Source organism: Podarcis muralis, chromosome 4, assembly GCF_964188315.1.
Source record: "Podarcis muralis chromosome 4, rPodMur119.hap1.1, whole genome shotgun sequence".
Classification (NCBI taxonomy): domain Eukaryota; kingdom Metazoa; phylum Chordata; class Lepidosauria; order Squamata; family Lacertidae; genus Podarcis; species Podarcis muralis.
In genome coordinates this window covers 72,805,018-72,818,076 of record NC_135658.1, presented here as the reverse complement: position 1 = coordinate 72,818,076, position 13,059 = coordinate 72,805,018, and the positions used below count along the sequence as shown (strand labels likewise).

General features: G+C 43.6%; 1 protein-coding gene across 4 annotated transcripts; it reads left to right on the top strand.

The window, feature by feature from the left end:
• The first annotated feature begins 258 nt into the window (after window positions 1-258).
• Window positions 259-10,546, top strand: LOC114596342 (regucalcin-like). 4 transcript variants are annotated; one of them, XM_028727806.2, is made up of 9 exons: window positions 267-409; window positions 2,486-2,547; window positions 3,904-3,955; window positions 4,083-4,248; window positions 5,576-5,758; window positions 6,722-6,937; window positions 7,980-8,111; window positions 9,585-9,739; window positions 10,249-10,546. In XM_028727806.2, the coding sequence occupies exons 4-9, from the start codon at window positions 4,086-4,088 to the stop codon at window positions 10,297-10,299; spliced, it is 900 nt and encodes a 299-aa protein (XP_028583639.2). In that variant the 5' UTR covers window positions 267-409; window positions 2,486-2,547; window positions 3,904-3,955; window positions 4,083-4,085; the 3' UTR covers window positions 10,300-10,546. The 4 variants fall into 4 exon arrangements, with proteins under 4 accessions (XP_028583640.2, XP_028583639.2, XP_077783687.1 ...); XM_077927561.1 differs by lacking the exon at window positions 3,904-3,955 and having other exon boundaries at window positions 268-409; XM_028727807.2 differs by lacking the exons at window positions 2,486-2,547; window positions 3,904-3,955 and having other exon boundaries at window positions 259-409.
• The last annotated feature ends 2,513 nt before the right edge of the window (window positions 10,547-13,059 follow it).

Here is a 13,059-nt window from a genome sequence, read left to right as displayed (position 1 = left end):
ACTTTCCTCCTCCCCCCCCCCCTCTATGGCTCTGCATTGAAGCGCTGCATCCTGAAGCTCAAAACAGGTTCAGGGGGGCTAAGCTCGCCCCACACATTTCCAGATATTAAAAGACCTTGTGCCACCTTCCTAGTCTCTTTCTCTCCTGCTCCCGCCCTTTTTCTTTTTTAAACTTCCCTACTTTCCCACCTCCCTATAGCAGAGGATCAGGCTCCAGTTTTTAGCCCAAGGCCGCCAGCGGGGGAAGAGTGTTTTGCAAGCATGCAAAAAAAGGGGAGAGAGAACAAGTTTTGTTAGCTAAGCTTGCAAGGGGTGGCTGTGCCAACCGGGCCTTCTTTCGCCGCTGCTTCCCAAAGCCAGCCGTGAGCAGAGCCGCCCCACGCCGAATCTGCCCCCTGCAAAAAAGCTGGTGAGTCTCTCTTAAGGCGTAAAAAAAATCAACAGGCACCGAGTTCCTCTTCCTTCCTCTTTCAGTATCTCGTGGTGGCTGCCGGGGAGCGAGCGCGACTTTTTCTCGATGTAGAAACAGGGCCCAGCTAAAGGAATCCGAACTCTCTGCTTTCCGATTTGCCCGGGACTCGGGTTCAAGAATATCTTCGGAATGCTACTTAAAAGAACGCTGCGCCCCCGAACTCTGCGAAATCAAGCTCAGTTCGACGCTCCCGCGTTGTATCTGTTTGCTCTCTCGGTTAGCCTGCAGGCACCAACCCAGATTATAATCTCCACTGAATTCACAAACATACCTGGGGAGGCCGGGGTGGGGTGGGGAGAATCTGTTTTTTTTTTTTAAATCTTGCAATTCCCCAGATCGTTTGCTCAGCTAGCGAGCTAAATCAGCATTGCAGATAATTTTGATTTAGCAATGTTGAATGAGCACAAGGGACGCCTTCGCTGCATATCTTTTGTAAGAAAACGTTTCTCTCTAACCTGGCCCTTGTCTGACAAAACATTCTATGGCCTTTTAAATGTGTTTGTGGGAGTGGGGTTATTGGTTTGTTTTCGGATTTTTGTTATGTCTTTCATAACGCCCTCCCATCAGATGACAAAGCGATAAACATCTACCTGACATTCAGAAGACATCTGAAGGCAGCCCTGTTCAGGGAAGTTTTTAATATGTGAAATTTTAGGGTATCTTTCATCTTGTTGGAAGCCGCCCAGAGTGGCTGGGGAAACCCAGCCAGATGGGCGGGGTACAAATAATAAATTATTATTATATTATTATTATTATGTCTTTCATGTTCTCATTTTGTGTTTTTACCTTGCAAACCGCCCTGCAATATTCGGATGAAGGGTGGTATACAAATTTAATAAAAAAATAAATACATTGTTCTTCCCCTCCCCATCTTTTCCTCACAACAACCTTTTGAGGTAGGCTGATGGAGCAGGACGAATCCAGGGTTACCTGTTAAGCTTCATGCATGAGTCTGGATTTGAACCCTGGTCTCCTGGTCCAGTTCTTAACAACTACACCACACTGGCACTCCCATTTTTACCTCGTGTTTTAAAATCAGGCCTGTCGACTATTACACAGAGATGTTTCCTTAATTGTCTGCATAAGCTTGGCAAGATAAACATCTTGGGCATGATATCCTTGTGGGAGAGTGGGGAGATCACAGAAGCAAAAGAGGTTTATTTAAAAAAAAAAATTAAAAACCACATACATCCCATATCCTCCACTCAAAGTCATTGGAGTTAAAATCACAACCCTATTAAAACCAGTGGGGTTTTTTAAATTAAAAAACAAGGTGCCAGTACTCAAAAGCTTGATAAAAGTGCTGTGGGTGCCAGCACAAAATGGAAAAAGCATGGATTAAAACAATAAATTAAATAACAATCCAGTTAATGCGTCTGTGGTCTGTGGTCATAATTTTATTCTTGGTAGCACAGGGTACATCTTGCTTTAAAAGTTCCCTTGTACTTTCTGCTGTGCTCAAAAGTTCTCCACTAATAATTGATTTTAGTGTAACTACTTTTTGAAACGTGTACTCTGTATATATTTGCATGTAGCCATTTTTTCCTTGGTAACAATGGGCATGCATCTTCATTTCTTTTTTAAAAAAAACAGCAACACATTTTGCATGCCTTCCATGGTGTATAATGTTACTATTGCGCTTAAAACACCCTCACTATTTTGCATGTTTAGCGTTGAACATCTGTAGTTCACTAGCATCAACGCATCTTGCTTTCTCCTCCACCTGGATCCCCTTCATCTGTCCTGCCTCCATTCCTGGGGAGAATGCTGATGATGTGCTATTGATGTTTGCCCTACTTATTAGTGCACTCAGACGGGAAAAGAACTATACTCAGCAGCAACTTGCTAATGTTTGACTGTGAAGATAGGAGTTCTCATTAAAGATTAGCAATGCTGGGTGCTATAAGTTTGCTGACGGTGGGGTTTTTTTGGAAGAGTAGATGGCTTAGACTCTAGTAGCAAGAAAGCTGAATGAAGCATCACCTTTAGAAACTGAACTTTTCTCGGTTGTAGTTCACACTCCTGGACTGGGATTTGACTGAGCCGACTGTGAACAGGACTTCTTATTCAATTCTGTAAGAATGCTTATTTCTTGTGTCTTTCCTCCCAGCCCCAATTGTCTTTTTTCTTTTTTTTAAGAGTTGCTTTCTTGAAATAATTACAGTTGTTAATGTCTGGTTTGCTAGGGGAACTCTGAAATAAAATCTTGAGGCACCTTACAGCCTCAAGAAATGTAATTTCTTTTGCTCTGCAGGAAAAATATAATTGCGGCTTTCACTATGCTGCCGTGCATTGTGGGTTCAGGAATTAGTGGTTAAGTGGAGCCTATAACAAATTGTTGAGTGCATCTGTTCCAAAAGTCCTTTTCCTCAGGGATCCTGCTAGCTGTCACAGTTGTGAGCCATGGGATGCAAGCAAGCACATTTACTCCTCACCCCTCTTAGTTTCCCATTTTTCTTTTCAATTGAAAGGCAAAATTCTGTGATTCCTGCTGTCTTCATTGGCCATCCTTTGGACGGTTTGCCTCTTTTTTGTTTCTCAGAATACCTCAGGTTACCCTGAGCATGTTGATAGCTCCCTCTTTATTTCCCAGTGGTCAGGTTTTGGCTCAATTTCTATTGGCTCTCACTTCCTGAGCTTGATATTAGAAGGAGTGATATTTGGCAACACTGTGCAGGTTGTAAAATTTGCGATCCGAAAAGGTGAGCTGTGTATTTTATCCTGCCACTTGCTCAACAGCCCTCCTGATTTTTTTGTAATCTCAGGCAGGCTCCCAAAACGAGGGACATAGTGAATCTCTGACTGAGCATAGCCAGTGGGTTGAATTTGGGTTGCCGAGCAGAATTTGTTCAGTCCTGATAGACATCAATCCTGAACATTTACACACACAATTCTGAAAATGCTTCTTTCGCTCTTCCAAAGTCTTATCCTTTAATGCAACTTTCTGTCTGTGACAGAAAAGTCTGAATGGATGCTTAGCCTCTGGGAAGGTGTTTTTGGGATGCTTGCGAGTAGTGAAGGGTGGAGATGAGGGACTTGGACAACTTTTATTGTTTGTTCTTTGTATCTGGCAATGAGAGGTTTCTGGGCCATAAAGATTCCTGGTTTTATTTACATTATTGCCAATAGCCATTGCTAGACCTGTCCTTGTGAATTTGACTAATCCATTTTAAAGCCACCTGAGCTTGTGCCCTTACCTTATGGCAATTAATTTCATAAATTAGTGAGGCATTGGTCCTGTGCAAAGTCTCACTTTGCCTGGAATATAGCTCTGAAGAGAGGCTAGGGGTCCAAATGGCTCCAGGTCCCACTAGCTTATAACTTTTAGAATAGGTTCCTGAACTTGCTTTTTCATTCGCCCTCCCCTTTTATTTGTGTGCCATCATCATGCCTTTGTGGATTGTGAGAGACTTTCTTCCTTGTGATTTTAGAGCCGCTCTGGGAATCTTTTTGGCTAAAAAGTGGGCTAAAAAACAGCTCAAGGTAAGTGTGTTTCAACTGTGGGGCAGAGTAGCTAACATCTGGTTCTGGTTCAACTTAACTTGACTGCAGGCAGGAACGAAGGGAAACATCTTTTGCCTCCCTTGATTGCTGCTTCTCTTCCCCAAAGGCCATGTCCTCTGTAAAAGTTGAGTCCGTTGTGCAGCACAACTGCAAACTTGGAGAATCACCCGTTTGGGAGGAAAAGGAAAGTTCGCTCCTCTTTGTGGATATAACCGACAAAAAGGTCTACCGATGGAATTCCCTTACCAAGGAACTGCATAGTGTTTCTGTAGGTAAGGAACAGTTTCACAGTAGAGTATTTATTTCAGAATGATCTAAAAATTAGATGATTGGCGGGATCATCGTGTGACTTTTACAAGCTACGTGGGAGGAAGAAGCGCCATAGGTATGGTTTTCCCATCGACTTGTGGTAGGATAAGCCACACTTTTGGAACTATTCCTTCCCATACAGCTCTTAGGACCAGTTCCGGCACTGAAAGGTGTCTATTAAGTGTGAAATTTGCCTACAAACCAAACTCTGTCTGTTGCATAGTTCACAGATTATGATAAGCCAAACTGTGGCTTACTGTGAATGGGCAGGCATGCTGGTGCCTGCTGCTCAAATCATGCTGCCCAATGCATTCCTTTCCAAAGTTGAGAGGAAACAAACCAGAAGTTGTCTTAGTGCCACATGTGAACCAGCACTCATGGTTTGCCAGCTGCTGTTTTGTTTCCTCCGGCTTTCAAAAGAGAGGAGCGGTGGAGTGCAATTAGAGCAGCACACACCAGCAGGCTGACTTGGTTCACGGTAAGCCCTACAACTTTGGTGGGAAACATTTTCCAGCCTGAGGGCCACATTTCCTAGAGGGCAACCTTATGGGGGCCACATGCTAGTGTTGGGTAGAGCAAGGGATTCTGTTCTATTGTTTTATTTGCAAATTTAACAAGGAGAAGAAAAAGAAAAAAGGTGAAACAAAAACAATGAAAAAGAAGAGGAAAACAGCAATGATGATAGAAATGTACAAATTATAACAAGAAACTGCCATCAGCTCGCATTGTGGATGCAGTGACCATCAGTACATGAATCTTAAATTAAAGTTAGTATAAGCCCTCCAGAAGTCCAAATAGATATCAACATGCAGTTGATGCCTATATGAAACATGGTTGAGTATAACCAGGGCAGTGAGGTCCTCAAATCATTGGGCTCAACTTTTGTACAGTAGGACTACGTTCTAGCTGTGCAAAAGTTTCTGGTGCAGCATTTTGTAATTGATGCTTCCAAACTGAGCAACTCCATATGAATTACACTACAGTAGCCAAGTATTGAATTCCAGTGTAGTGTCATGGACAGAGGGTCAGACTTGGCTTTGTTGTGGCTGTGAACAAGGATATTTAATTTTATGTATTTTACGTATTTTGACCAAACTGCGGGAGGCAGTGGAAGACAGGAGTGCCTGGCGTGCTCTGGTCCATGGGGTCACGAAGAGTCAGACACGACTAAACAACAACAACAACAATTTTACGTAGGTGTTTATTTACTGCCTTTGAAAAACAATAAAAAGTTGTCCAAGTGGTTCACTCTCTTTTCTCCCCCGCCCCAAAACATGGTTTCCACTCCAGGTGCTCCAGTGAGTTGTGTGTGTCTTCGCAAATCTGGCGATTACATGATTACCCTGGGAACCCAGTTTGCAGCTTTAAACTGGAAAAATAAGTCAGTAACCACCATTAAGCACGTTGACTTGGATAAATCCAATAACCGGTTCAATGATGGGAAAGTGGATCCTGCAGGAAGACTGTTTGCAGGTAGGTTTGGATGGCCATCAGTCCCATGCTTGAAGATTTCCAGCTCGTTTATTTGTCTTAAGGAATTAGGATCCTTCGTTGTGTATCACCCAACAGTAGCTATCAACCCCAGTTCACAGTACCTTGTACTGAACACATACCTCTCTCCTTTCCCTCAGCTTCTTCTGTGTTGCAGCTTAGTGTTTCTCTTGTTCCATGTGATTGCTTTGACAAATAAATATCCCTAACAATTCAGAGCACAGTTTTCATGTCACTTAACCTGACTTCTGCCTTTGAAGCAAATGGATCCATTTTTTGTAGCGAGGAGCCATTGATAACTTTATCTGATAAGGTTCTTTCTTTCTTTCTTTCTTTCTTTCTTTCTTTCTTTCTTTCTTTCTTTCTTTCTTTCTTTTATAGTCACCCAAGTTGGTGGCCATCACTGTCTTATCAGAGCTAATTCCGTTGTTTACTCACTATGTGAAGAAGCAGGGCTTTTTTTCAGCCAGAACTCTGGAACTTTGTTCCAGCACCTCTTTTTCTAGAAAAATAGCACCGTACTTTCTTCTACTGGGGGTTGTTAGGAGACCCTCTTTCCTTCACAGAGCTACAATTCCTGGAGTAGTTTCACAGTCAGTCCCTCTCCCCAGGGAACTCTGGGAATTGGAGCCCTGTAAGGTCAGTAGGGGTCTCCTTCCTAACAACTTCTAGCACCCTTAAATTCACAGAACTCTTTGAGGGAAGTCACGACTGTTTGAAGTGGTATTGTGGTGTGTGGTGTGGATGTGGTGTATTCTTTAATTTCAGTGAGGCTACTCTGAGTAAAATGTAGTTGAACACTACCCTGTGTCCTGAATCTTTGAACATTCAGCTTCACTGGGTGGAATAATTAAAGAGGAGACCACCCACTGTTGTGGTGCTACATCTTTGGCTGTCTATTGTCTTTTTAGGATACTCTTAACCTGAATGTTGTGGTCCTTGCAGGTACAATGGGAGAGGAGATTCGGCCGGCAGTGCTAGAGAGGCAGCAAGGTTCCCTCTACACCCTCCTTCCCGATCACTCGGTAGTGAAACACTTTGACAAAGTGGACATCTCCAACGGTTTGGATTGGTCGCTGGATCACAAAACCTTTTATTACATCGACAGCCTTTCGTACTCGGTGGATGCCTTCGACTATGACCTGCAAACTGGAAAGCTCTGTATGGCTGCTTTTGTTATTTCGAGATCCTTAAAATAAAAACTTTTTTTCCTGTGCAGTTGCTTTGCTGCCAAGCACAGAGCAAAAATCTGTACCTGCTATACTGTAAGAATATCTCACCACATTGTTCTAATAATACCTGTAGCCTCGAGTCAGTTTTGAGATAACTTGTCTGGCTTTAAAATGACCTGTTACAGAAGTTTAAGCTACAAGCATATTCATTAGATAGGCAAAATGTGGTTTGGTTTAATGAGATTTGCAAACTGGGGCCATGACTATTAAGATAGAAAGTTGCCTATACTGAGTCAGACCACTGGTCCATTTAGCTCATTTGATTATATTCAGCCATACAATATATAATATTCAGATATGTAGCACAGGCTAATATGGATAATATAAACCTGGCACAATCTTTCTGGAACTGAAATCTAGAATGTATCAATGATGCCAGTTCTATATTATGCTTCTACACCACTTTTAGGTGCTTTTGCCTGAAGACTTTTGGCTTCTTCTTTCCCCATGCAGTGCCATTTCAGTGGTAACCCTTTATCAACTTCTTGGATGGATCGGCTGTGGCTCCGATCTGGTGGAATGCTCTGTCACAAGAGACTAGGGCCCTGTGGGACTTGACATCTTTCCACAGGGCATGCAAGACAGAGCTGTTCCACTAGGCCTTTGGCCAGGGCACAGCCTGACTCCCTCCTTTGGCAATCTTCGCGGAGCTCTGGCCCAATGGTTGCCTTCGGTTTGATCTGAATTAATTTTATAATGAATGATTTTAGAGTGTTGTGTTGTGTTGTGTTGTACTGTTGTACTGTTTTATTGTTGTTAGCCGCCCTGAGCCTGGCTTCGGCTGAGGAGGGCGGGATATAAATAATAACAATAATAATAATAATAATTATCATTATCATTATCATTATCCTTTCGTAGTTTTTCTTAGCTTTCTTCAGGTCCACATCTTGGGGGGCGGGGAATGCTGACTTGGAAGGCATAGCGTTTAATGTGTGATTAAGTCTCTAATGTGCATCAACTTCCTTCTGCAGCTAACCGCAGGAGCGTTTACAAGATGGAAAAGGAAGAGAGTATCCCTGATGGGATGTGCATTGATTCTGACGGAAAGCTCTGGGTGGCTTGTTACAATGGAGGAAGAGTGATCCGTATAGACCCCGAGACAGGTAAGCAGTTGCAAGGTGGAAGGTAGAAATAAAAGTCTTAATTAAAGAATCTCGATGATCCCTCTTGGGTCCTTTCAGGCTCCCATGGAAGACCTTGTTTGTTGCATGCTCTTTTTGATGCCCCAATGCTCAACACGTTGCATACAACCCTGTAGTGTTGTTTTTCAAAGCGAATGATGTGATGAACAGCTCGCATATCTCTCTGTGTGGATTGCATCCATTCGGCTGTGTATGCACCATACATTCAAAGCCTGGGAACTACTGTTTAAGGGTGCTGGGGATTGTAGCTCAGTGAGGGGCAAACTACAGTTCCCAGGATTCTTTGGGGAACCTTTGCTTATGTGGAGCTGCTTCTATGAATGGGGCAGCCTGCAGCTCCAAGAGTGCAAGGGAAATCAAAAAGGCATATTAACCCCTGGTGTCTAAAGCAGCTCTTGTTTTAAGAACTGAGCAAATGTAAAAACTACATAAACCAAAGTGCAGATTCGTGTTTTTTTTCAAAACTGAGGACTGAGTGCAGTGGCAGAGAATTTGGTTTGCCCTGGGTTCAATCCCTAGCATCTCTGATTAAAAGCATCAGGTAGGAGGGGCTGGCAAAGACCTCCCTTTGCTTAAGAGCCATTGTGTCACAGGGTGTGTTCACATTCCCCTTAGCTGTTCACATCAGAGTGGCTTCATTAGTGTCAGATTCTGATTTCCGTCTGTGTACACAACCAGGAGGTGTTGACCAGGGTGGGGATGTTTTTACCCTATGCCAACGTGCTGAGAGCAGCTTAAGGACTCTAACTGGGGTGAAGTTGGCTTGAGAAACGATGCATCAAACCGTAGTATTTTGTAACAAAGTCCAAGGTGCATATGCATTTAGGACAATGATGTGTGAACAAGGATTTAAAACCCAGCAGTGGAAACACAGTTGAGTGCACTGTGGAAGAGAATGGACACACAGCCATAGTAGGCCACACTGGGCTAAAATATTGTCCAGTATGCTCCACATTACAGAAGTTTCTCTTCCGTACCGGCAACGATCATAAATTCACATAAATAGTATATGAATGCTGTGTAAGAGTTGAAGAAATTCAGCTGAAATGTGATGGAATCCCAGTAAGGCTATTTTTTTTAATCAACCAGTACAATAAACCTATTTGTTTTGTTTTGTTTGTTTTGTTTTAAAATGGTAATGTTATTTGCATTCAAGGCTTACTCCGCTTTGGCATGGATCCACTCTGTCAGGATTCTTGCAGGACTATCCTACAATTATATAACCCTAGACATTACAATGTTTTTAATAGGGCGTTCTTCAGATAGTAATACTTATTACTTTAATTACTTCCAAATATGCTAAGCAAGCCCTGTTTTATGGGGAAGGGGCAGCCCTTCAAGTTGTGCTCCAAACGCTAAATTGTGGGGTGGGGGACACACGTTGATCCTCTGCATAAACCCCCCCAAAAAAGAAAAACTGGTATACTTTAACAGGAAAACGTCTCCAGACCGTGAAGCTGCCTGTTGCTGAAACTACTTCCTGCAGTTTTGGTGGAAATGATTATTCAGAGCTGTACGTCACATCTGCTAGCCAAGGATTGGATGAGGCCTCACTGTCAGGGCAGCCAAAAGCTGGCAATGTTTTCAAGGTAATTGGATGGTTTTCAGCGCATATGAAAGGGTCCAGTGCACTTGAGGCCACACACATGTGGGAAAGGGCTGTAGTTTGGTGAGAGAGCATCTGCCTTGCATGCAGAAGGTTTTCCAGGTCAGCCCTCAGCACCTGCAGGTAGGGCTGGGTAACGCTCCCTGTCTGAAACCCTGGATAAACCCTGTCAATCAGTGTCAGTACTGAGTTCTATGGACCCAGTTGCCTGTAGAAGACAGCTATGAAAGAACAGGGTGGGAGAGAGGTTTTTGGTGCCAGGCCAAACCTATAAAAAGCAGTTGTTATATTCTCCTGTGAAATATATGCACTTTGCATTTAGAAGTGCAATTGCCCTATATACTTACATATGATATTAAGATACAGGCAAGCATTTTGGGTTGTTGTTGTTGTTGTTGGGTTGTGGTGGATACTTTTTGAGTTTATAACCAAAGGCACATGGGGGATTTTGGGTTGTCATATTTATATCCTTCCCCTCATGCTTTTCAACAGATCACTGGCCTCGGGGTGAAAGGAATCCCGCCAAATTCATATGCGGGCTAACAGTTACTCTCAAAGGCACTCATCAAGAGCAGGAAAGAAGAAAATGTCAAAGATTCACGTGCATATCTCTTTCCTGACAGCTACAGCAAGATGGCAGCCACAGAAAGCCAAGCTAAATAACCTCCAAACATTTAATATAGATTTTGTATTTTGCCAAATTGGCCTTTTTGTTAACAACAAGAAAAACAATGTTTTCTTCTCGTCTACGAAAATCTATTCTTTCCTAATAAAGACGGAAATGCACGCAGGTCCCGCTTTCTGAACACAATATGTTCTCAGGAAATCGTTTGTTAGGCTCACATAACGAGCTGACAATGTTCATGGATTCCTAGGGGAACATTTCTAATTCTATTTTCTCTGTCTCCATGGTTTATTACTAAAATGGTTGCAGCCAACCAGTGAAAGGGAGACAAAGTAAAAAATCTGATTTGTTCAATCCCTTTCCCCACTCCTTCCCTCCATGGCTTCTGCTCGAAAATAGCTGTTGTCAACCAGCAAAGGAGAAACAAGTAATGAAGTGGGCAAACTCCGGCTGTTCGGATATCTGAATCAGCTGTGGATGTAGCAAGGTATGGTCATAATTCTTTAGGCTGAACTGAATTTGCCATCAGCGTGTTCTGATGGCTGGAACTTCTTGGCTTGTGCAACTGTGTTTTTTCCTGCCTCCTGATTTCCTCCTGAACAACATGTGGCTGTGCCATGACGGTTGCCCAGTGTCTCCTTGTAAATGAAAAACATTAGCTGCCTTGTTTAACTCCACCAATGGCATATCAGTTTTGGCTGTGTAGCATTTCTGAAAAATATCGCACACCTGCTTTGGCCACGAAATATCGTTCATCTGTCTAAAACATGGATGTAGAATCCATGACTGCTGGACTACAACTCCCATCATTCCTGACCATTGGGCATGCTGGCTGGGCTGATAGGAGTCCATTCCTGTTTAAGGAGAAGAGTTAGTAGTTCTCTGGTTGAACCTTGCATTGCAGGGGGTTGGACCAGATGACCCTCTGGGTCCCTTCCAACTCTATAATTCCATGGACCTCTACCACACAGCCTATCAGTTTGTGAGTGAAAGCACATTCATGTTCTTCAAGTGGGGGTTGAGGAGCACCTTGGAAAAATTAAACCAGATTCATCTGCCACTCTGTCACCATGTAGCATTGACTCTCCACCCTGGATATATGCAACATCATTCTAAGGGAGGGACAAGGGTCTTCCTTGACACAGCCTGTATTGCCACTGGCAGGTAAGGAGAAGCCCAGAGATCATAGTGCCATGCCTGAATATTGACTGTCTAGGCACAGGAAAGGGCAAGACACTGGAGGAAACATTGACTGGCTATCACCCCATTGCAGGGGAGTGTGTGTCCATTATTTTGGGAGCGGGTGGACAACATGCACACAAGAAGATACATGTGTAAGGGTTAAGAATGCCTACATATATAGTTCTGTAAACAAGTGTACTCCTGATCACAACGGTTTGGGAAATAGTGTCCACCTTGGTAGCCTCTCTTTTCCTGAATTACTTCTTAATTATACATTATATCAGGGCTGGGGAACCTCAGATGTTGCTGGAGTAAAATGATCAGCCCTGACCATTGCTCATACTGCCTGCAGCTCATGGGAGTTGGAGCCTGACCACATCTAGAGGACCACAAGTTCCCCATCCCCGTGTTATACCCCCGCTTTAAAAAACAAAGCGGGGTGCTGGTGGTATTTAATTTGGGTCAATGGCATAAGGGAAGCAGGGTTAACTCTGCTGTCACACAGATTCCAATGTGATTTAACTTTGCAGGTAGTAGTTTGGGGAAGGGGCATTTAAGTTGGAGAAAAAGATCCCCAGGGAAGACCTTTCACTCAATTACATAGACCACATCCAGATCAGAGGACCCTGTGGCTGTTATTTGGGGGGGACGGGGACGAAATATGTAGCTTCCTGATTTGTTCCTACTGTAAAGATTCCTGGGAATCCACAATCCACGGCTGCAGGAAGCAAAGCTTACTTTGAGAAGCACCTGCCAGTCATAACTGAGCTTGGTTTGCTTTGAACTCATTGTAAAGGAGGAAGAGGACATAAGAAAAGGAAAGGTTGCTGCGTTTATCTCTGGAATGGGATGCGGGAAGGTTGAAAATTGGATAGATGTCATGTAAGCAACAAGCCATTTACCTTCCTGCTAGAGTGGTACCTATTTATCTACAGTAGTACCTCGGGTTACATACACTTCAGGTTACAAACTCCGCTAACCCAAAAACATTACCTCGGGTTAAGAACTTTGCTTCAGGATAAGAACAGAAATCGTGCTCTGGCGGTACGGGGGCAGCGGGAGGCCCCATTAGCTAAAGTGATGCTTCAGGTTAAGAACAGTTTCAGGTTAAAAACGGACCTCCAGAACGAATTAAGTACTTAACCCGAGGTACCACTGTACTTGCACTTTGATGTGCATTCGAACTGCTAGGTTGGCAGGAGCAGGGACTGAGCAACAGGAGCTTACCCTGTCACAGGGATTCGAACTGCCGACCTTCTAATTGGCAAGCCCTAGGCTCTGTGGTTTAGACCACAGCACCACTCTGCTCTGCCAGAAGCACCTTAGTCATGCTGGCCACATGACCTGGAAGCTGTACACCGGCTTCCTCAGCCAGTAAAGCAAGATGAGCGCCGCAACCCCGTGACTGGACCTAATGGTCAGGTGTCCCTTTACCTTTAAGCAACAAGCCAACAAAAAATGACAACTGCATCAAACAAGTAGGTTTGAAAGAGTCC

Bases quoted from the DNA above. Each gene is read 5' to 3' on its own strand.
- LOC114596342 (XM_028727807.2), top strand. From the start codon at position 4,086: ATGTCCTCTGTAAAAGTTGAGTCCGTTGTGCAGCACAACTGCAAACTT. The intron at 6,938-7,979 runs GTATGGCTGCTT...TTCCTTCTGCAG, and splicing joins CCTGCAAACTGGAAAGCTCT to CTAACCGCAGGAGCGTTTAC. The intron at 9,740-10,248 runs GTAATTGGATGG...GCTTTTCAACAG, and splicing joins AAGCTGGCAATGTTTTCAAG to ATCACTGGCCTCGGGGTGAA.